The sequence below is a fragment of the Lemur catta genome, chromosome 18 (assembly GCF_020740605.2).
Source record: "Lemur catta isolate mLemCat1 chromosome 18, mLemCat1.pri, whole genome shotgun sequence".
Taxonomy (NCBI): domain Eukaryota; kingdom Metazoa; phylum Chordata; class Mammalia; order Primates; family Lemuridae; genus Lemur; species Lemur catta.
In genome coordinates this window covers 40980307-41004601 of record NC_059145.1, presented here as the reverse complement: position 1 = coordinate 41004601, position 24295 = coordinate 40980307, and the positions used below count along the sequence as shown (strand labels likewise).

The following is a 24295-nucleotide window of genomic DNA, read 5'->3' as shown; positions in this document are numbered from 1 at the left end:
CTGTAAGGCCTAGGCCTGGGGGAGGTCTTAAAAGAACTCTCTCAGACCTTGTCTCTGTCACCCAAGGGTTTTGAAATTACCTCCACTGGCGATGAGATGGTCAGCCCTGGGCCTTCCCCACCCCTCCAGCCTCAACATGCCCTGCCCAGCACAGGGGTTATTCATACTAAGAACAGCTCTGCGGCCACCCTGTCCTGGAGCCCAAACCCACAGCACCCCAGGACCCACGCAACATCTGACAGGTTTCTGCCACACAGGCATTCACTTGACTTTATTTCCAGAGACTAAAAAAAGTTGAAAATACATACATATGTACAGACACAGGCACGCCCCAGAGTTCTTGCTGGCTCTGCCCTCAGTGAGAACGGCAGGAAGGACTCAGGAGACCTCACCCACTAGGGTTTCAGACTTGACGGCGCAGAGTCACTGCTCTGAAGCCAAACTGGAGGTGATGGCAAGCCCAGCCCCCAGCCTGCCCAAGACCGTCCACCGACAGGAGAGGCCTGACAGGTGCAGGGGGACAGGGCACACCTCAGTCCGAGTCGCAGGCTTCTTGTTCGGTGGTAGAGTCCACTGCAGAGGCTAGGCCGTCTTCCTGGCCTTTCAGCCTCTCACCTGGAATGGATGGCAGACAGGAAGGGTGGCCCTGTGCTTGGGCCACCACCCAGAGGGTAGGACCCCACCTTGCCAGGCCCTGCACTTACGAATCAGCTCAGCAATGGCCCTCTGGGTCCTCTTTTTTAGCTTCTCCAGTTTCTTGGCCACATCTCTCTTGAGGTCCCTGGAGCAGGGAGGTGGAGGGAGGCGGGAGGCTGAAGGCTGGCCTGGTGAGGCCTTGGGCCCCTCTCCTCCTGCAGCCCTCTGGCATCAGGAATCATATCCGTTGCCTGGGGAGGAGGCCAGGATGCTCCTCTCTCTCCCCTCTGTGCCCTCTAAAACCCAGCACCAGCCATCCTTGCCCAACCCACTGAGATAAGGGGACTGGCACCACAGACCCACCCAACACGGGGGGCAGAGCTGGTGGGTAGCTCCTCAGGGATCCTCTCTTGGTCTGGTCCCCCCAGTCACCATCAGGGGGTAACCTGCTCTAGCCCACGGTGGCCCTTGCTCCTCCCCCAGCCACAGGCTCGCCCCCTCCACCGTGGGCTTCCAGAAGTGCACGCGCACTCAGCCTGTTCCCTCTGGCTCTGGGTTTCCTAGGACATACACCCATGGATTTGTTTCATCAAATTATAACACCCTTTGCTGATAAGTACTTGACCCAGAACCAGGCAAGAAGGACAGAACCCCTACGTATGGCCCAAAGTAAAGGAAGACACAAGCCTTCCGGCCTACACCATCCTTTCTCCCCCTCTGTCTCAGCCCAGTGAGATAAACGGACGTCCCCTTTTCACAGATGCGGGAAGTGGGGCCAGAGGGGAACAGACTAGTTGGTGGCAGAACAAGGACAGAAACCTGTGTCGGCCCTTCCCTCTATCCCCCCTCACACTGTGGTCCCCTAAGGACAAAGGTTGGCTTTGCTCAAATGGGACTTCCTGGAGTAGGGGTCTCACCCTTTCAGAAGGGGCTTCTTGAGGGACCTGCTGCTCCCCCTCTGTCTGAGGCCCTCGCCATTACTTTCCTCTCATTGCTCCGTTTATGTCCTTCTCAGCACTTAGCTCCCACGCTAAGTGTCTCCTGCAGCTCCACGTCTGTCTGTCCGTCTCCTCACCGTGAGGGGGAAGGCCCACGCCTGGCACTAGAAGCCCCCAGTTAGTCTGCACCCACCCCGCCCAGGCAACACTCACCAGTCAGGCTTCCGGGGAGCCAGGTTGGCCAGGTCCTGGGGAGGGAGGAGGCACACATCAGGGCTGAGGGGTCCCGCCCCAGGCAGGGGGGAAGACAGTAGAGAGGTAGGGGAACGGGAGAAAAGGAAGGAGGAAGCAGGGGGACGAGAACAAGGATGGGGGTGGAAAGGGAATAAAGGAAGGGGACAGAGGGAGAGCAGGTGGGGAGGGCAGCAGGACACAGAGGCAGCGAGGAGGACGGGCCGCCCAGGCACTCACCACCTCCTCGATGACCGGCTCAGGCTTAGCGGCCTCCAGCTGCTCCTTCACCTTCTCCTCCACTAGAGGGTGCAAGACAACAACGAAGCCCTGTTGGAACGGAGCTGCCACTCTGGAGTGACACTGCCTACTACGGCCCCAGGGAGAAGAGAGGACCCCAGGCTTCCCTGCACCCACCTTTCCTTGGCCCCAGGCAGCCAGGAGACGAAGCCCCTGCAAATGGCCTGGTTTTCCGGGATGAAGGCCGGCCCCAGGGAGCAAAAATGGGACAGCAGGAAGCAGCCAACAGAGTCAGCCAGGAAGCAGGGATGCTAACCTCAGCTGTGATCCCACAGGGCTGCCTGCACCTGTACAAAGTGCGGTTTGGTGACGGGCCTTCAGGACTGGCTTTCCGCATAACCCCAGGGCTCCTGGGCTCTGAGGATGTCCCCTGAGGCCTGGCCTGGGCCAGAGCCACTTGTGGCTTTTCTTCCCATCCCACCTCAGGCGTGTGCTCCCAAGATGAGGGGACAGGCACCTCCCGGTTCCACCAAGCCGCTACCAGTGCAGCAGGCGTCCCGGCTGTCCGACCTGGAGGGTCCTGGCCCCCAGGGGACAGATACGGGAAGCAATAACAACTCCGGGCTCTGGGGACGTCCTCCAACCCCCGCCACTCAGTGGCCCCAGGAGCACCCTCCCTGGGGCTCACCTCCCTGCAGCTGCAGATGTGGGCTGGGGCTGCCTCCTCACCCTCCTCCGCCCTGCCCTCCTGTGCCACCGCCCCATCAGGCCAGGGGAGGTGGAGCCCAAACCTTGAAGCAAACTGCCAGGGAAGTGTCTGGATTTCAGGATGAAGAGGGGAGGAGCAGACTGGGATGTGGACAAATGGGCAACACTTTACTTTTTCACAATATTAATGTATTTATTCATTTATTTTACAATTAAAAGTTGGTAACAAAAATAAAGAATAAAAACGGAGACCCTCCAGCGCCAGGGGCCAGAGATCTGCATGACTGAGAAGCTCCCTGGCCTGAGTGGGGTCGACAGCCAGAAGCTCCTGGTCCCTGTGCTGCTTCTCTGGGCTGGGCCCTCTCCCCGGCGTCTGTGCCCTGTGTTGCCCGCCCGCTGCTCTGCATGCCTGAATGGCTGGCCCCTCCTCAGAGTCTCTTGCTCTGACCCACCCAGGGCCCACCGGACCCATCACCCTGCTCTGATGCCCAAGGGCCCCAGGGCTACGTCCACTTCTCGGCCAAGAGGAGTCCTCTGAGGGGACATGTCCTCTTCTAGGACCCCTCACAGGTCCCCAGGGTGGAAGCAGGGTTGAGGAGGCACTGGAGGCCTCTGTCAGAGCATTTGCACATCTGCCACAAGATGGTAATGGAGGGTCCTGGAGGCCCAACTCCTGCCCCGGCGCCGCTGGTGTTTTGCCAAGAGGTAGAGGGCAACTGACAGCGCCAGGGAGCAGAGGCGGAGAGCGGCAGCCCACCTACCTGCAACAGGTTTGGCCTGGGGCACCCTCCTCCTCTTCAGGTCCTCATCCTCAGGGACATAGTTCCGCAGCCTGAGTTCCCTAAGACAGCCGAGAGGACAAGCAGAGATGGGGTCAAGCATGTGACACGGTCTCAAGCTCCTCATACAACTGCAAGTCAAAAGGCGATGAACCCACACAAACTGGTTACTTCCTGACTTTTCTCTAATCCCTCTGGAGATGGCCTGGTGAAAACGGAAGCATAGAACAGAGCGTCGCCGGACAGGCCCGCGGCCCCCTGCTCCGCCACTTAGCAGCAAGACTGGCTGCTCTCCAAAGGCCCTGCCTGCTCTGTTGGGGTGTGGGTCTCTTCCAGAGCTGGGGCCAGGGATCCCTAGGGAGCATTCACTGGGTGTCTCCTGGAATAGCACCACTTGACAGCTAAGGAAACAGGGTCACACAGCAGTGGCTGCAAATCTGAACCCCAGGCAAGGTGTGTCTCCCAGCCAGGGCCAGAACTCCTGGGCCCAGTTACTCCTAAAAGAGAAAGCCAGTGGTCACCCACTAGGTCCCCAAGCCCAGCCCCCTCCCCAGAGCCTTCCTGCCCCAGGCCAATGACATGTTGTCCCTCAACTACTAGCGGCAAGGGTCTGGGTGTGCTGGATCAAGGGCAAGTGGCAGTGAGGAGCAGTGACACGTGGACAGGGGAGTGCTGGGGGCTTCAGAGGGGGCATGGCTGCCTGCAGCCTGTGGGAGCGAGGACGGACTCCAGAAGGAGGCGGTGTCCAGGCCTGCGGCTGTAGTGGACAGGGCCAAGGCACAAAGCACACGAGAAGCTGACCCCGCTCCATGACCACAGGAGAGGCCCGTGAGGGCTGTGGAAGAGGCACAACTGTGTGCAAGGCTAGGAAAGCCATGGTCCACCTGGGCAGTGATGGAAACTGCACAGCTCCCACCCCTGCAAGAGGTCTTTCAAATGCTACCAGGGCAGACCCTAAGACCCCAAGAGGAGCCACGAGGGGCCAGAATCCCACAGTGGGAGCTGCGGCCATCAACCACGTTATTTTCCTCCTGTCTCAGTCTCCTCAGGCAAGGCTGGCTGCACCAAGAGCTCACTGGGGGCCTCCCCAGCCCAGGAACTCATCAAATCCCAACCCACCCCCCCACACAGAAGCAGGTCCCCAGGAAGAGAGGGCCCCCGGCAACTCCACAGGGCAGCAGGGTGAGAGTTCCTGGGGGCTGCTAGGCCGCATAAAGGCAAGACAGTGACACTGGGACAGGCACCCAGACCCTGAGGATTAGAGAAGTGGCCCCTCCCGTGCCAGCCAGGTGAGCATGGGCTGTGGGTCCTTCCCCACTACCTCTTTTGGTCCTTGACTGCAGGCCCCTCAGAAAGTCCTGGGCCTCTCAGGCACAGAGCAATTTCCCAGCAGGAGGCCTCCCATAGTCTGCCATCTCCCAAGGCCTCTGTCTGGCCAGGCAAAAGCACTGCTGGCTTCCCCAGCCCCTGGAAGGCAAGCTTTCCCAGAGGTGAGGCAGCTGATGTCTGTGGCCACACAGCTTGGCAAGTGGCAGTACGCTGAACTTGGAGGCTTTCAGATACCAAATTCATTCCCCCATTCAAGAGTGCCACCTGCTCCCTACCCTAGCTCACACACCACCTCCTTCCCTCCTGCCAGGGACCTGGGACGGAGCCTCTGTGACAGGGTGAGGGCGGGCGCAGCACCAGCATCACCTGTGGAGGAGGCCCACACCACACTCCCAGAGCCCGCACCCCTAAGGAACACGGACACCCCACCTGTCCTGCTACCCCTCATGCCTGCCTCAGGCCTGGGGGTAAACGTCAGGCCACCTCGGCACAGGGAGAGAAAGTGAAGCATGACTTGGTGCAGCGACTTTCGTTCACAACAGGGTGGGGTGAAAAGAGGAAGAGAAACTGGGTGTGGGAAGAAAACTGCAGGAATTGAGGGAAAAAAAACTGTCACTCTCAGAAACTGTCTCCAGGGTTCTGTGAGAAGTTGGTAGGAGAGAGGAGTCAATGAACTGTACCCAGAACTCACAGCGGCAATGAGCACCCGTGCGTCCAGCCGCTCCCTCCCACCATGGCTTCAGCAGACCACTGCAGTGAGGGCACAGCGGGGAAAGGAGAGGCCAGAAGCCCTGCCCTGCCCCGCCCCAGAGCAGAGCACTGGTCAAGCCGTCAAGAACATCTGAGTCCCCACCACCACAGGATGGTCCCATTCTGGGCCTCAGTTTCCACATCTATAAACACTGAGGTTGTGCTGGGTGTGTCCAGCTCTATCAAGCTGGGCTCAAGCCCTCTCCTGACTCATCTTCAAATCTTCGAGAGCTAATGAAGAGACTTCCCCTCCCTAACGCCCATGTAACCACCCTCCCCTGGCAGACTTCCACCACTGCCAAAGAGCAGGAGTCTCTGGGAGAGGTCGTGGAGCCCCAGGTCGGGCTGGGGGGCCTGGCCTTTCCAACACAGGCCCAGGATTTAACCTCCCTTCTTCAAACAAGTTAACAAACCTGACAACAGATATATTTTTAAAAATCTATTTATTGGCCTTGAAGAAATACCAAACTGACAAGGATTTCAGAGGCTGCGATCATGGACATAAGGGAAAAGCAACGAAGTGAGCCTGACATCGGATACCTCTTTCCCCTTAAGTATTTGTCCATTTATAAGCAGTGGCTGTAAAGCTGAGAGGCTGAGAAGAGCCTACAATCTCATGGGGCTGGAGAGAGATGCATGTTTAAGGCAGCCAAGGAGTAGGGCTCTGGCAACACCCCCCGCCCCCCGCCTTCTGTGGTGACCCCTCCCATTAGCCCCATCCTAAGAGCAGGGGTGAACCTGAAACAGACCACTCTTCCTGAGGACTGAAACGTAGCTTGGTTATGAGCACAGCCGTTAACTGGCCTGCCCTTTTGGCAGAGGAGACGATGTAACTGGGTACTGGTGAGAGGAAGCCTCTTTATCAGTCCTGAGATAGAGGGTCAGGGTACCCCTAGCCTAACTGCCAGCTAAAAGATAGAATAAATTCTCTCGGGAGGAAAATAAATTATCTAGAACCTCAAATTATCTCTAGAATTTTTCATATACAATATCACAACATGTAAGATTCAATCAAAACCATGAGAAAAAACAGAATATACTCATAGGAGACCCAGATGTTAGAATTAGCAGAAATGAAATTTTAAATAAATGCAATTAACAAAAGCTCAGGAAAGGAGACCGCAAGATAATTTCAGCAGAGAAGCGGAAACTGTAAAAATTAATCAAATACCAGGCACGGTGGTGTGCACCTACAGTCCCACTACTCAAGAGGCTAAGGCAGGAGGATTGCTTGAGCCCAGGAATTCAAGTCCAGCCTGGGTAACATAGTGACCCCCCATCTCAATTTAAAAAAATAAAAATTAGAAAAAAAGTTAATCCAATGGAAATTCTACTACTGAAAAATAGAACCAAATTAAGAATTCAATATACGGGCTCAACAGGAGTTTAAGTACAGCTAAAGAAAGGATTAGTGAACTGCAGGGTATGCAGACTAAGACACAGAGGAATAAAGCTGGCAAATACAGAAAAGACATAGAGACATATGGAATATGGTAAGAAGAGCTAACATACATATAATTAGCGTGCCAGAAGCAATATTCAAAGAGATAATGACTGAAAAATTTACAGAATGAAAAAATTGTACAGAATTTATGAAAGAATTAGTCATCGAACCATAAATTAAAGAAACATTATGAACCCCAAAGAAAAGCACACCTACACAAATCATTGTCAAACTACTAAAAACTGAAGACAAAGAGAAAATTTTAAAGACACCTAACCTTCAACAGAACAATGGAAACTGACAGCCAACTTCTCAAGTGAAACTATGAAAACCATAAGACAATGGAATAATATCATGGAAGTGGGGAAAGAAAATAAAATGCCACACCAGAATTCTAAATCTAGTTTAAAAGCCTTCAAGAGAAAGACTTTTCCAGATAAAGAAAAACTGGGAGGAGAATTAGACGTCAGTGGATCTGTTATTCAAGAAATACTAACGGGAGTACTTCAGGCTAAAGGAAAATGATCTCAGGTGGAAGCATGGAACTGCAGGGAAAAAATGCATCAGACAGGGTAAATACATAGATAAACCAAATGAATAATGATGTACAAAATAATAATAATGACTAGTAGGATTTATTAAAATATAGCAACAATAGCACAAAAGACAGAAAGAGCAGCAAATGGCATTAAAGTGTTCTGTGGTCCTAGCACTGTATGGGAAATGGTAAAAGTACTACTATTTTTTATTAGACTTTGATAAGGATGTATGTTGTTATCCCTGTGGAAACTACTAAAGGAGTATATAATTAACAACAAAAGAAGGAAATGAAATGATTAAAAATTTGAAAATCCAAAAGAAGACCAACATTAAGATACAGGAAAGTCAAGAAACAAATAGTAAGACAATAGGTTCACACACAAAGCAGGCCCATGCTGCTGTTCTGGAGAGGGGCGCCCATTACAGCGTCTGGTGCTGCCACAGCTCTGAGAGACTGGGAGACTGTGCCTACATCTTGCCAACCAAACCAGTAGGGCAGGCCAACACCCAAAAACTTGTCAGCTAGCCAGGAAATGCTGAAGCAGCCTGCACTCACCAGGCAGTCATTGGCAACTGGAAGCCACCCTTCTGGAGGCCACTGGAGCCAAGTGCTGGTTCTGCTACCCCCAATTTTAGAATGAGGGGGTTGCTGAAGGGAGGAGGTGCTAAAGCCTCGACTTCCAACAGTATATCCTGGCTCCAAATCCCGTCTTTGATACTTTTGAGACATGCAAAGGATCATCGCTTCACTGGTGTCCATATGGAAAACAAGGACATTCATCTTTCATGAGGCTGTGCAGGACTGATATAGGCTGTGGACACCAACACTGAACAGAGCTGTGTCCTATAAGACTTTGGTCTCCAACCCCCAGGCCACAGCCCTGTTAGGAACTGGGCTACATATCACTGCCTGAGCTCTACCTCTGCCCCCCATCCCTCCCCACCCCCAGTCCATAGAAAAATTGTCTTCCATGAAAATGGTTTGTGGTACCAAAAAGGCTGGGGGACTGCTGCTATAGGATCGAGGTCTCATCTTCCCACTCCACACTGCTGTCCCAGAAGCCCTTCCCCAGACCCTGAGAGCTCTACCTGCTGGGATGCGAGCGTGGCAGACTTACGGTCTAAGATTGGATAGCGCACAGAGAGTAATCTTCCAAAGCCTTGTATGCAGCTGGGAACTAACAGCCCAGTAGACACACGCATGGCCTGCCAAGGCTCCTCAAAATACTCCCAATTGTATGTGGGAGTACCAAAGTGGATAGAAAGTCATCCTTGTGTGGCTCACAGGGTGGCAGGGATGTACCCATTTCTGCACACTGCACACCAAGTGGCAGGGCCACCTAGGATACACCACCGGCAGTTGAGGCCTAGTCAAAGAACAGCCTCCCTGCTTGTCTCTCCCTGCCTGTCTTCCCAGTCTGTCTGGTCTCTGTGAGTTTGGAACCCAGCCCAGCCAGGAGCCTGGCTTATTTTACTCATCTCCGCAGCCCTGACTGCTCAGAACTGGGTGTGGAAGGCACCTGGACTGAAACCTGGATACAGGAAAGAGAAGACAGGGTTCAACTCCAGGGGCCCTTCCTATGCCTCAGGCAATGCCAGGGCAATGAGCCATAGGAAGTGTGGGACAATCCCCAGCTCCCCAGGAGCCAAAGGCAAAGGTGTGGGAGAGATTCAGGCCAGGAGATCCCCCAGCCTTTCAGCCAGCCCTCTCCTGTCCTAAGGCTGGAAAACAAAAGGAGACCTGAGCCAGGTGCTCTGGAGGACACAAACACAAGAGCCTCTTCCTGGAGCTAACTCTTTCCTAGGGGAGAGAGCGTATCACGCAAACTGTTTAGCTGCCCTACATATGGTTCATGCCAACAGTAGCACGCCTGTTGGCCAAAGGGACAATGAAGACACTCTCTATGAATTTTTGTGGAATGAATGCCAAGATACACTATTGGATTGAGAAAAACAAGGCGAAGAACAATAGCATAGCAGGCTATCCTGCATGTAAAAAGGAACATGTAGGGAAAGGGATAATCTCAGCATATTTGCATATCTGTGTACAACCTACCTCTGGAAGAAACCAAAAAGCTGGCCCCACAGGTGGTCTCCCAACTGGGAAGATGGGAGTGGAGGAACATGCGTTTCCCTATGTACCTTTGTAATGCCTTTTGAATACTGAACCACATCAATCCCTCACATACTCAAAAAGTATTAATAAAATATACAAAGATACGCCCAAATAGCTACAGCCATTTAAAAATGGATCATTATATAACCGTTAAAAATGTTTGCAAAGGATTATTCTGGACATGTAATAGAAAATTCATAGAAAGAAAAAAACAACAAAAATATTGACAGTGATTAGGAGTGATTTTTTACGTGCTTCTTTGATTTTCTGTAGTTTCGAGAATTTCTATAGCAATCAGTATTCTTTCTACACAGAACCAACCAACCAAGTGGACAAAAGGAAACAAAAAGAAAACAGAGAGGCTGTTTATGGAGTACAGCAGTGATCCCCAACATTTTTGGCACTGGCAGCAGGCACTAGTTTCATGGAAGACAATTTCTCCACAGATGAAGGTGCGGAGGGCAGGAAGGCAGAGCTCAGGCGATGATGCGAAGGAGTGAAGGGGAGCAGCCCACCCACCGCTCATGCTCTGTAGCCCGGTCCCTAACAGGGAGGTGGGGACTGCAAGAGTAGAAGACTGGCAGGGCCTGTATCAGGCAGCACCTAGCTGCTGAGCTCCAGGGACCACCAGTCTCTGTGGCCTAAGGCCAAGCTGCTCCCCAAGCCAAAGGGAAGCAGAGACCAGGCCAAGCTTTGGGGGCTTCCTGCCCCAGAGTCTACAGGAAGAAGGGCAGCACAGTGAGCCCAATGGCCTCTAGGACACTGCCCTTTGCACCAAATGCCCTGGACCACTCACCCAGTCCCCTCCATGTTGGCAGCCACTGTCTGAGTTGAACTTTGTTACCTCTCCACAGGAGGCAGACACAGCGACCACCTTGGTGCCTCCACTCTCACTCCCCTACCCAGGGCCCCCAGTGTCCCCAAAGCAAGTCGAAACTTGTCCACATGGTGCTGGCCCCACAGCCTGTTCACCCAGCAGAGACCAGCCTGTCTGCTACACACTTTCCAATCCAATAATAGGCTTCAAGTTTCAATAGGTGGCTCTGTGGGCAGTGCCTCCCCTTCTCCCACAGCCCCACCCCCTCCAAGGTGCAACTGCCCACTCTTCTCCTGAGCCCACTTGCCTCTCTACCCTCTGCGCAGCAGCCAATACACTCTGTGCACGGCCCTGCGATGGCTGTACGCCTGTCCTTCACAGCTTGCCCTACAAGCTCCTAGTGACCCAGCTCTAGCACTTTAGCACCAGGCAGCTGGGTGGGAGGCTCAACATATACTTGCCTCAGGCTGGATAAAGGAATTCAGAGGGGCAGGATGCGGTGGCTCATGCCTATAATCCTAGCACTCTGGGAGGCCGAGGAGGGCAGATTGTTTGAGCTCAGGAGTTCAAGACCAGCCTGAGCAAGAGCGAGACCCCGTCTCTACTAAAAATAGAAACAAATTATGTGGACAGCTAAAAATATACAGAAAAAATTAGCTGGGCATGGTGGTGCATGCCTGTTGTCCCAGCTACTTGGGAGGCTGAGGCAGAAGGATTGCTCGAGCCCAGGAGTTTGAGGTTGTTGTGAGCTAGGCTGACGCCAGGGCACTCTAGCCAGGGTGACAGAGCGGTACTCTGCCTCAAAAAAAAAAAAAAAAAAAAAAAGGAATTCAGAGAGCACTCAGGAAAGAGCTTTATGAGTAGCCTGGGGCTCTCTGAGCCTGTAATGAATTGCAAAGAGGAAGGGAACAAAGAAATTGTGCCCAGCAGATAGATGCAAAGAAGGCAGGAAAGTGGCTGGGCCAGGCCAGCAGACTCCTAGGTGACTTCTTTGTGGCAAAGCAACAGGCCAATGCTCAAGTTCACATTCCCTGACTCTCCTAAAATGGTGAAACATTCCTTTTCCATTTCCTTTACTCTGCTTCCTCCTTGGGTGTCTAGGAAGACCTGCCCAGTGCCAGAACAGGTATGGGACCACTGTGAACTCTTCCCGAGGTCTTCCTCAAGGCCCCAGGTGTGTGCTGGCCAGCGAGAAACAGGGGAAATCACCCTCTGGGGTGTTTTTCACACCTTCTGTATGTATCCCTGAGAGGAAGTGGATGGAGAAAGTTGATGTTCTCAGTAAACTAAAACCCAGGAGTTCCAGAATGTAGAAATAAAAGGAAGCTTTGAGATTATGTATCTGGTCCAACCCCATCACTGGCAAACAGGCCCCAGAGAAAATCTGTACTGCTCCTGGAGGTTTCACAGCCCCTGGCTCACTTCATTCATTCATGCTACCAGTGGTGTCAGCCTCTATTCTCACCCCATAGACCTTGAGGTCACTCCATACTCACCCCTTGCCCTGGACCCTTGTCAGAGGCAGAGAGAGAACAAGGACAGAGAAGTTCCACATGGCCTGCTTCCAGAGAACAAGGCCTCCCCACCTGGCCACCTTGGTCCCTCCTGCCCATCCAGGCCCATCAGGGGCCAAAAAAGGAGAGTTGGCATGAGGCTCTCCTCATAGTAACAGACCACAGGGAAAGCCAAGTCCAGCATGAGCCTGGAGGGTTCCTGGAGGCCAGCACAGGCCAGAGAACTCAGCAACTTTGACCATACAAGGCTTTCATTTTTAATATTCAGAGTACGGAAACACAGGAGCTCTTTCAGGAAAACAGCCCGCCCCCACCTAACCCTCTACTTGCTTTAGGCTCTGCACATGGAGACTCACCCCCATGTCCCCAACATAAATAACAAGGCCTTGCTTGCTGCTGCCAAAGGCCAGACCCTAGAAAACCATGAAAACTAGGGGAGAGACAACTCTCCCAAATGGTGTGCACAACTGCTCCAGAGGCTGATCTGGTCATTCTTTCAAGATCCATTAAAATGTTCAAACCCCTTGACCCAGTGATCCTGCTCTGGGGAAACTATTCCATAGAAACAGTAACAAAACAGGGACAAGCAAAGCAAAACATCCTATATGCCAATGTTTCTCGCAGCACAATTTGTAACAGCCATGAGGCAGACCCCTCTGGGCTCTCCTCTGGCAGAGTCCCCTAAAGCTGTAGAGGTACCAGTGCCCTTCCAGAGAGGGAAACAGCTCAAAACAGTGCGATTACAACACCTGGCTGTGAAGGCAAAAAAAAAAAATTCCGTATAGGTAAAGTGCAGATTGGGACAGAACACAGATACTGGAAATAGAAAGGCTATGGAGGGATGTTTTTGTTTGGTGGTTGTTTAACATTTTCCTTCAGAACACTTGATGGTTGGCTTAGCCACTCTCAGGCAGAGGAGACTGTCCTGCAGCTGTCCCCTAGCAAGGCAACTCTGGCTCCACTCTAGGGACAAGGTACAGTATAGGGCAATAAAAGCTCCCTCCCCTTCTCCTATCCAGCCCAGCCCAGGCCTCCTCCCCTTCTGACTACACGGAGAAGACACCGGTCATCTGGAGCACATGACACAAGAATTGGGCATGGCAGGAGAGGGCCACATCGCAGCTCCAAGGGGTGGACAAAGCCTCCCAAAGAACCCCTGGCAAATGCCTACTTAGAGGGTTTCAGGAAAAAGGGTGAGGGCTCCCATGTCCTCCCCCCATCCCGTGGGCCATAGTGAATAGGATAACCCACCCTCTCAGCAGGAGCACCCTCCACACATTGTCTCTCCACGGGTACCTACCTCTCAAGACTCCTTTCAACACAGGCAGAGGCTGTTGTCGACATTTTCTAGAAGTGGAAAACAACCCGAGATGTGCAGATATAACCAAGGAGCCAGAGCCAGAATCCAAACCCAAGTCTCTGGCCTTGAGGTGGACCCCTATGCCAGCTTCCCCCACTGGGCTCCTCAGGGACCTGGGGACTCAGTGTTTCTCAAGGGAAAAAATTCCACAATCTGTGTCCCCAGCAAAGTCCAGCCAATACAGTATCATCCTGGAAACTCCTCTCCCTCCACAGAAGCCCCATCTTCACAGCTCTTCCAGCTGCATGAAGAACCCTTCCTCAGCCTCTAAAATCAGTGGGTCACAGGCGTTAGAGGCAGAAGGACCTTTAGAAATAATACAGTCATGCCCTCCCTTAAAAACAGGGAGGCCAGAAGAGCCAGAGCTGGCTGGAAGTGAGACCCGTGTGGGCGCCCCACCAAGACAGATCAACAGCTATGGCCACCCAAGCTCACCCAGCCGTGTCAGCCCCAAAGCCCACCAAAAGGCCCCTGATGGATGGTTTATAAACAGCCAATAGCTGTTGCAGGGAACGACCAAGGCCAAATGTTACTTAAATCAGGCCCCTGGCCCGCTGGAGCTGCCGTCACACCTGGGTCATGTGGTCTGCACCGACTCTCCCCGACCCTGCAGGACCCAACCCAGTTCTGCAACTGACAGGTTGAATTTTGCACTCACCCCACCTGAAAATCCACCGCTAATGGGTACATAAAAAATTAGAAACAGCTGATATGTCAAAAATCAAGGAGTAAAAAATCATGGTGCTCTCAAAGAAATATTAAATATTAAATATAAGCAGCCATAGAGAATTTTATAGAATTACCCTTATTTATCAAAAGATAGTTATGATACGGTATGCGAAAAAGGTTACAAAACAACAGGATATACAGATACATGCTAATCTGTATTTTATAAGTTTTCTACACTTAAAACATCTGTAATTTATGTACTTTAAATATCAATTTAAACTTAAAAAGAGGATAGGAGTAAAGGCTTATGGCAAGTGAGTTAAATCCCAAAGGTCCCACAATATGAGAACTGGATTGGCCACACTGGCCACGCAGGACCGAGATGCTGGGGGAACAGGGCCTGCAAAGGCTCCTGCCCCTCACCCTCCCAGGGCCTACCCCGCCCCACAGACCACTCCAGAGAGGTGGATGGTGCCCAACCCCATTGGGCTATGCTGGGCTGTACTCTGCCAGCCCCTGCTGCACTCTGCCAAAGAGAGACACTGCTCTTTTCACCACACAGATATCTGGCATCCCTGAAGCCTACCCCTCTAGCCTTAGCCAAAGGCCATGTGGGACAGAGGCCACAGCACCTCCCCATTCAAGGGAAGCACTAAGTACTGGTGGTGGAGCAGCGCCGAGTGTGGCCTGCTTTGGGAGCTTGCAGACGGCCTCATTCCTCATCTGCAACATGAGGAGGCTGGAGGAGCTCAGTTGTTTCCACCCCGGCCATGTCAGATAGGAACCAGGGAGGGGGCCCAGTGCCAGCTCCACTCCCTTTCAGTTGGGAGATTTTAGCCAAGTCAATTCACCTGCCTGAACTGTGGTTTCTTCACCTATAAATGTAGACCACACCTAGTCCCAGAACAGGGGCAAAGATTTCATGAAAGGGCTTTGGAAGCACTGAAGATCACAATATACAAGGTAGCTGAATTTTTTCCACACAGAAAGGATGTAGCTGTGCTCCCACCCTACCGCTTACACAGAAGGGAGGTGCCCAGTGCTGGCACATGGTGAGTTGACTTCACCATATTCCTTAAACCAATTCTCTTTTGATTCATTCTTCTACATTCCCAGGGCTACACCTGAGAAAAAAAGTCACGAAAACAGGGCGGCTGAAGGTCTCTGTGCTGTTGCTTCCGCATGAGAGAGCCCATCCCCACTGCCCATGACGGGGACATCCCCAGGCCTAGAGGACTGAGATAACTCAGCAGGCGTGGGTGGGAGCCACCCTGGTTGTTACCAGTAGAGTGGAGCAATGTGTGTCGAATCAAGCTGACATCACAGACTGCGACACACCCTGGTGCGTGGACCCCATCTCTGGGACCCAACCTGCAGAGAAGGCCTGGCACTGGCCTGACTAAAGGGTTTGGGCACCAGGCCAGAGCTCGGCCTTGCTGGGGTGGGACTTCTCTCCATGAGAGAGTCACAAACACATCAAGTTAGGGAACAGGTTTTCCATCTCTGAAGAAGGCCAGTGGCCTAGTTTCTTTTGCAATATTTGACACCCACTTCAAGGCAAACCACTGTCCCTGATGGTGACCAACTGCTCTACCAGTGTGCAGACGCTGAACCAAAGCCACAGAGGCGGTGGCTGTGGGGGTTGGGGGCTTGGGACTTGCCCGTTCAGGCACGTAACAACATGCACTTGCCTTCTCCTGCACCAGAGAGGGTGTAACACCTCCCTTCTTCTCCCACCTGTCAGCCCCAACCCAACAGTCCTTCCCATGAGGCAGGGCACCGACGAAACCCTACCCTAGACACACCTTCAAGGCACGTATCAGCCAGCCTGCCGTCAGGAGGAAGTGACTGAGGTCTTAAAAAAAAACAACAAAAGCAGCTGACATGAGTGCCCCTCCAGCTGTCCGGGGCACAACACCTTGTGTCAGCAGTAGGTAGGGGCTGAGAGGAGAGCTGCCTTGGAGATGAGTCATCAATGCCTCTGCAGAGTTAGCCAAAAGAAGGTTGGCTGGGACAGAGCAGAGTCAGCCCAGAGAAACAGGGGCCCTTCTGGGGGTGGTGACACAACCCTGTCTCCCACAGAGCCTGGCCTGGGCTGGTAGACCTGCTGGAGCTCATGCCCACCTGATGGGGATTCAGTTGTATGGAGATGGGATAGGATTTATCCTAGGAGAGGAATAAAACTTTTAAAAAGGAATTTCCATCTATAGATTCAATGCAATTCTGATCAAAATCCCAGCAAGCTTTTTTCCCTAGATATTAACAAGCTGATCAAATGTACAAGGAAAGGCAAAGGAAATAGAGCAGCGAAAATAACTCTGAAAAGGTCTCCTCAGGCAGTGGGGCAGGGGCATGGGCAGGGAGGCAGGGCAATGTCTCTTCCAGATGGCTAGAGAGGGGCAAGGCCCTGGGGTGCCTACCTCCAATCCTGCTGGGCATTCCCATTTCTTCAGCCACAAACCTTGGCCCGGAAGTATATCTGATGAGACAAATGGATCTGCAGAATGAGGCCACACAGCTTATTTCCAAGGACTATATAATGTATGAAATAAATGAGGCTCTACAAAGTGGTTACTAATCATTAACTTCTTGGTCACATATGCTTATTTCTACTCCCATCCATCCCCCTCACTGTTTTCCCAACTATTGCCCTATGTGGAAAGTTATATAAGTTATCTAAAAGTTAACTCTGCCTTTTCAAGGTCCTTCAGCTCTCTCAGGAGGGCCTCACAATGTCTTCCTTCTGCCCAAAGCCCCAGCACTGGCTGGGAAGGCAGGTGTGGCATTTGCTCCATTCATTAGGTGAAGCAAGTTTTCTTTTCCTTCCCGTCTTCACTTGAAGATACTGAGGCAATGCAACTTGCCCAGGGTCAGAGAGCTAATAATTGGCAGGGCCTGACCTCAAATCCAGGACCTACTTCCAAATCCTGAGCTCACTCCATCTGCCTAGCTCCTATAATTTCAGGGCCTACTGTGGAACCAAGAATCTCAACATTTGTTATTTTCCCCAAGCCCTTAAGTTAAAAAAAAAATGCATGATGAACTAGCTACACCAATCAGTAAAACTGGCCACCAGGCCTCTGCAAGGGACACTGACCTGGAGGGTGACGGGGGGCAGGCGGATCCTGCTCTGTTGGTTGACAGGGGCACACAGGGAGCTGACACTCACGGGGTCATCCAGTGGTTAGAGTTCTGAGTGGGTGACAGTGTGGGAGGACTCCACATCAGGGCATAAGAGGAGAAAGTGGGGAGGAAAGGGAAGATGCCCCCCAACCTCCCCCTGGTGCGGGCTGGGTTGGGGGAGCATCAGAGAGAACTTAGGCTCGCCCATCCAGGCTGGGCCCCAGGTCTCACATTGGAAGGGGTCCCCAGTGACACTGTGTAAAGCTAGGATTGGGGTTCATGAGCAGGGCCTTTGGGGGATGGGATGATATGTATTCATGTCCCAACAAGAGGTTACACCACCTACCCTTTCACACCGCAGGTTCCCAGCTCTAGGCCTTTGCTACCCACACCCCACCACTCAGATTCCAGACCTAACTCAAGAGGTGTATTCTCCAGGAGGCCTTGTCCTGCTGCCCTTGGCTGAAGGCAGCCCAGAGAGGGCAATGCACTTCTCTCAGGACACTTCAGAAGGGCTAGTGCCCACAGAGCCTCCCATCTGGCACCTGGGCTCAACTAAGGCTGGACTGAAGAAGCAGGTTGTTACCACCTCCCAGGAGCCAAGTAATCCGGATGCTCGCTGGTGACTGACCTCAGAGGTCATCCTTCCAGTGGAGTAGAAGGTCACCTCTTTCTCCCCAGTGCCAAAGGAAACTGTGGGAGGGGCTGTGGCCTAGGGGCTCTCTGGAGTCTGCTCCTAATCCATAAGCATCCTGCTTGGGAGCCCTTTCCAGACTTGGGGTACAGATAAGAAGAAAGACCCCCCTTTCCTGGGATAGATAGCCTCTACTGCATCCAGCTCTTCGTAGAAAGCCCTGCAGTCTAAGGTTAAGTCCACATGGGTCTGGCCCCATGTTATAGTGACCAAGGCTCTGACCTGCCTTCCTAAATAACCCAAGCAAGCCTTCTGCTCTAAATCTGTTAAAGTCCCATGAGTCTGCTTTTCTCTGGGGGCTAAAAATACAGCCACAGTCCTTGCTAAGGCCAGGCTTCCTAGAGAAGTCCACCTGCCCAACGTCTCTAGAGGGACAGCCCCAGACACCAAGCTCCCGATCACCAGGCCAGACATGTTCCAACACACTCCAATGACTGGAAAGAGGCCTGGTTAAAGAAAAGCGGAAGAACATGATGAGTGGAAGCAGAACCCAATTCACTGTCCAGCATGCTTGGTCCCTGGGCCGTGGTGAGAAACGGGACAGGGCCCTGCACTTGCCCAGCTCAGGACAGGGCATCAGAGCAGGTCTTGTGCTCCACCACAAATGGCCTGTTGAGGCCCAGCAGTGAGCAGGGCATTCGCACAGGGCCTCACATGGCAGGGCTTCTTTTATCCAGGGCTCACTGATAGGAACCTGAAACTACATATACCCTTCATTTTCTTTTTCACACTGTTTTCATTATGAAATATCTCAGCACACAGAAAAGTTCAGAGAGTAACATAACACATGTACTCACCTCCCCCAGAGTCAACAAAATCAACATTTTGCCATATTAGAGACAGGTTTGTCCCTTTCCCTCTTTTCTTCTTTTTAAACAAAAATCACACATCACAGACAGACCCTTTCCGTAATCCTGTTTCCTCCCTGCTTCTCTGGGTGCGAATATGAGGCCATCACTCCCCATGCACATGTCCACACTTCTGCTTTCGCTTTCTTCAGAGCAACTGACATCTTATCACACACCTGCTTCTTGTTAACAGTCTGTCTCCCTCCAGAGAATGTCAGCTCCATGAGGGTAGGGGCTGTACTCTGTTCCCTGTTGCCTCCCTGGGCCCTAGAATGGTTCCCTGTACAGAGCAGACAACCCATAAAGTCAGTACTTATTGACTGAGTAACACACATACAGTATCATTCTGTTTCTAAATCTGATACAAATGTTCCTGCTCTGCATGCCTTAATTCTGAAACCTGCTTCTTCCTTCACTCAACACCATGTTTTGAGATTCAGTCACATGGTTCAACATTCAAGTCTCCTACTGCATGACCCACCCACCTGTTTGCCAGTAACTTTTCTTTCTCATCGAGGAGGAGGAGGGTCAGAGAAGAGACCACCAGCAAATCAAAGAAAGTATAGAAATCGGAACTCAAGGCTCTAGTAAGCAATTGAGAACCTAAGAACAAACCAGAAGACTAAAGGGCCTCTAAGCAGTTACCACAGAAAGGGGGAAACTGCCCAGGCACCCACCCCAAAATCACACAAGTCTGGGGTCACCTGGCAAAGGAGCAACAACGTGGCCTTTGTCTTAACATCACCAGCCAGGGACACACAGTGCTGGGGGCTAAGGCCCAACAAAAAGGCCCTGCCCCAGTGCCAGGGGACCCACGCCACCGCTGAGCAGCACAAGCTCTCAGCATAGAGCTGGTGCTCATCTGACCTGAGTGAGGATGTGTGAAAGCACTCTGTGAACCGTGTTTGAGAGCTGCTCCTGATTAAGGCAGAGATGGGGGCCTGCACTTGGGGAGGTTCCACTCACATTGGTGAAGGCAAAAAAAAGGCTGTAGCATTAGGAAGGCCTGCTCCAATGTGCCCACCCAGCCTTCTCTAGGGAGCATGCCCTCCCTCTACTGCCCTCCTCAAAGCACGGCTCAGAGCACCAAGATCCACTCTCCAAGTTGGCAGGTGCCTACACAGGCCCTCTGCCTGAAGGAAGCTGCTCAGGGCAGAGGAAATCAAGACACACAGTCTGACCCCAGGCAGAGGGCCCCAGCTCAGGGCTGCGTGTGGGAGGGAAGGACATGAGACCTCAGGAACTGCTGGCAGGGGGGTGCTAGTCAGACAACTCACAAAGATCAGCCACACGGCATTCCCACCCCACACGCTGGCTCCTGCAAACAGCTCCCAGGGATTTTCGAGGCAAAACAGCCTCTGAAACTCTGTAAAGGTTGCAGTCCTCAAGACTGGGGGAAGATCTCGTGCCTGCAACCACGAGGGATGGGCATCCAAGCCCCTCACATGTTCTGTGTTTAGGCAATTTAAGTTGTCAACCACATGACAGTATTTGGCAAAAGAAGACAATACTCTAAATGAACTACTGAGGGAGCAAAGCTGGGGGGCGGGGGAGCACAAACAAGAGAAGAAGAGCCAGCCTTTGCGATGGCAAAGGCGAAGGACAGAAGAAAAGGACCTCCAGGCTGAAGGGGCAGTGTAAAGAGACGGATGGATGAAATGCTGGGCAGGAAATGTCGGGTGCGGGGGGTGGTGCTAAAGGGAAACTAGGGAGAGGCCAGATGGCCAGGCAGAGCTTTACACACCAGGTACAGAAGAGGGACCTGATTTAGTAGATGCGGTGGAACCTTGCCACAACAGGTGCGTGAGAGGAGTGAAAAGACATAATGTGAGGGTTAGAAAGAAAACATAGACCAGGCGAGGTGGCTCATGCCTGTAATCCTAGCACTCTGGGAGGCCAAAGCGGGCGGATTGTTTGAGCTCAGGAGTTCAAGACCAGCCTGAGCAAGAGCGAGACCCCGTCTCTACTAAAAATAGAAAGAAATTATGTGGACAGCTAAACATATATAGAAAAAATTAGCTGGGCATGGTGGCAAGTGCCTGTAGTCCCAGCTACTTGGGAGGCTGAGGCAGGAAGATCGCTTGAGCCCAGGAGTTTGAGGTTGCTGTGAACTAGGCTGATGCCACAGAGTGGCAACAGAGTGGGCAACAGAGTGAGACTCTGTCTCAAAAAAAAAAAAAAAAAGAAGAAGAAGAAAGAAAACAGGTGGTTAAGAAAAGCCGATGACAAATGCGGGAGAGAAAGCAGAGAAGGCCCCAAGGAGTGAGAAGGTTGAGATTTCCAGGTCTGAACAAAGCAGCTGAGGGGCGAGGGGGGGACAGGACAGAGTCTTTGAATGCAGAGTTGGAAAGATGGAAAGACCTTGGGACCTATGGGTGCTGGGGGAGACAGAAGGGCGAAGAGCCCCACACGGGCATTACCTGTGCTTCTCGCCTTCTTCCTCCTCTTCTCTGAGCTGCTTGGTCTTTGGTTCCCCATCTTCCTTGTCCTACAAAGAAAGGGAGGAAAGCCACCTGCTCAGATGGATGCTCCTAATTCCTGTCCACACTGCCCAGGGAGCTAATGAAGAACAGGACATCTCAGGAGCCAGACACCCTGGCAGGGACCAGCTTGGTGTTCCAGCCTCCAAGCAGGGCACATGCCTACTGCATCTGACAGGCACAATCATGGCGCCTCACTGCCTACCCTTCACTGCCCAAGCAGAATTTAAAAATACACGACCCTAGCCTGGTCCCTGGCACATGGTGACCGCTGGCAGGAAGAGCTTGAAGGTTTTAGGTGGTGAGGAATGGAGCTGGTTGGTGCCACAGAGGGCCCACACTGGCAGGCCACTGGCCAACTTCACGGGTTTGGATGGAGCCGCCTGCTGAGCTGCGAGAGACTGGGGGAAGAACAGTCACCGGCAATCAGGGCAGGATGGGAGCTCAGGCCTCCTGACTCCTCATCCAGGCCAGAGACCTCTCTAGTAATACCTGTTTGGTTCCCTTTAGAAGCAACATAACTCAAACTAGGACCAGGCTTGTAACAAGACTCACTGCTCAGGCCTGCAATGTATTCTGGAAGAAAGAGACAACGGGAATTAGTTTGAAGTTTCTATGGGAGAAATTTCTTCTAAATCTGGTTCTTTCGACTTCTCCCCCACCTCCGCCTTTTTTTAAGTCTAAGAAAGTCATGTTCATCTCATCTCAACCTTGGCATGGTATGTTGCTCTCCAGATGCACTGAGGGCCACAAGAGAAGGAAATGCCACGCTGCTCCCACCTGCAGCAGAACACATGTTTCTGGGCTTTCTCCTTTCCTACGTTACCACGGCTGCTAAATCAGCCTGCCCTCTGCACAAACTGCCACACAGGGTGTGCGGGTGCATGTGCATGCTAAAATGCATGTGACCACACCTTGGACCCAGTGCATGGACTGAGAGGCCCCCAAACAGAGCCCTGTGGCGGGTCTCCCTGCATGCCAAGGTTGGCTCCCTTTTTACTTTACTTTTTTTTACTCCCTGCTTACTTTTTTTTACTTTTTTTTTACTCCCTGCTTACTTTATTACTGGCAGCAACCTGCCTTTGGCTCTCAGTGGGGCAATGTTCTGAGAGATATCTATACGCTACTTCCATAGGGAACCTGTGATGACGGATATAAGAACGAGCTGGAGCTGACATAAATTGTAAGGAAAATATCTGCTTGGACTACCCCTGCAAGAGGTTTGTTTATGCCACTGACAGCTGCCTCCCTGAAAGTGGCATTTGCTTCATGTGTCACCTCCTGCCAGTGTTCATCATGGAGATCCTGAGGGAAACAACTAGGTTCCCACCATTTCTTGGCCATACAACTTAGCAGGGAGCAAACCACCAAAACCAGGCTGGAGGCCTGGCCCAGAGAAAGGCTTCTATAACACAAACAGGTGAAGATGCCCCTTATCCTCTCAACTCAGGTAGCTCCGTCTCATGGGGATGAGGCAGCAGCAACAAAATCACTGACCAAGTGACAACAGCTACATGAGAGGGGTCAACAAGGTTCTTGGGGATGGGTGAAGGACTTCCCACTGAAAGATGGGCAGAATTTGGGTGTTACAGGATGTGGGGACAGGAGTGGGAAGCGCATTCTGGTGGGGGCACCGCTTGAGCAAAGGCAGGGTGTGGTCTGAGGAACACACAGGTAGTTGGAGAAGCAGGGGGTTGAAGGTGAATGCCGGGTAAGATTGTCAAGGCAGTGGGGGCTGATCACAGAGGCCCTGGCCAGTGTTCTAAGGCAACTGGAGCCAAAGGAGAGACTGGGGAGAGGCTGCCCCTCCTGCTGTCCCAGGCAGCCCTGGGGCACAGAGGCATATGCTTGATGACAGCAAAGAGGAAAGGAAGAGCAGAGTACAAACACTTAATTGAGAAACAAGTCAGCGTTCTCCAAATGGCTCCCAGGACCCCAGATGGGGCTTCCACAGAGGCCCAGCTGGCATATGCACACCTCCCTGACTAAAGGCTAGCCAATGCAGCAAGCCAGAAGCCTAGACCGTCTAACAAAAAGTTCTTCCCAACTGCCAGCTAGCAGAGTCTCTGAAGGCCACCCACCCCCTGAAGTGCCTGCCCTTGATGAGTAAGGGCAGAGACGAAAGAGCACAAAGGGCTCTGCTTTCCCCAAAGTGGGCTGGCTGGGTGGGCAAGGTCCCTAGCCTGGCAGGAAGGCCTCTTTCCATAGGGGTTCTGTTAACTAGAACCAGTGGGCAGAAGAGGGAAGGAACTGCAGCAAAGGGACCAGCCTTTGGGAGGAGTGCTTTACAAATAAGATGACCTTTCCTGGCCCTCGGGCAAGGTCAAACCACTGCCACCACCCTCCTGGAGGCCCAGAGCCACTCAAGTGCCTCAGCAAAGGCCAAGTTATTCATTAATAAGTGAGAAAACATCCAACGATAATGACTTTTTTTTTTAAATGCCCAGCAGTCTGGTGGGTGGGGTGCAGCACTAGCTCTGTAGACAGGGTGAAGTTAAGGATGACCCCAGCCTGGGATGCTGTGCAAAGAACAGGAGTTCAAGAAAGATAAAGATACACATCTATGGCAGGAGCAGATGAACAAATGAACAGGCACATAAGTAGGGGACAAGGAGGGTCCAGCATTCCTGTTAAAGAGTGATTCCAGGGCTCGGTATGGTGGCTCTCGCCTATAATCCTAGCACTTTGGGATGCCAAGGCAGGAAGACGACTTGAGGCCAGGAGTTCAAGACCAGCCTGAGAGACATGGCGAGATCCCATCTCTACAAAAAATAGAAAAATCAGCCAGATGTGGTGGCACACCCGCCGGTAGTCCCGTCTACTCAGGGGGCTGAGGAAGGAGAATCGCTTGAGGTTGCAGTGAGCTATGATGACACTACTTTACCCCAGCCTGGGCAACAGAGTGAGACCCTATCTTACAAAAAAAAAAAAAAAGAATGATTCACAGTGAACACAATGAGCGCTCTTAGGAAGGAAAACAGCTTTTGGGCGATCCTGGTCTAAGGATAAGGATAAGGTAGGACCCCTACTGCCAGGGATGGTGGATGGAGGTGCAGACCAGCCTGGAAGCCCACCCCTG

The 24295-nt window shown here is 52.2% G+C and overlaps 1 protein-coding gene across 2 annotated transcripts in view; it reads right to left on the bottom strand.

Annotated features, from left to right (window-relative positions):
• Positions 1-236: 236 nt before the first annotated feature.
• CCDC12 (coiled-coil domain containing 12) overlaps positions 237-24295 on the bottom strand; it is a 52439-nt gene continuing 28380 nt past the window's right edge. Inside the window, exons 4-12 of one of the 2 annotated variants that reach the window (XM_045530932.1) lie at positions 21157-21224; positions 16492-16550; positions 15877-15926; positions 13343-13389; positions 3515-3594; positions 2046-2107; positions 1788-1822; positions 705-781; positions 237-615 (exon numbers count right to left, since the gene is read on the bottom strand). In XM_045530932.1, coding sequence (XP_045386888.1) covers positions 533-615; positions 705-781; positions 1788-1822; positions 2046-2107; positions 3515-3594; positions 13343-13389; positions 15877-15926; positions 16492-16550; positions 21157-21224 — 561 coding nt within the window. In that variant the 3' untranslated portion in view covers positions 237-532. The remainder of the gene's footprint in view (positions 616-704; positions 782-1787; positions 1823-2045; positions 2108-3514; positions 3595-13342; positions 13390-15876; positions 15927-16491; positions 16551-21156; positions 21225-24295) is intronic. The other variant, XM_045530933.1, reaches the window with a different exon arrangement.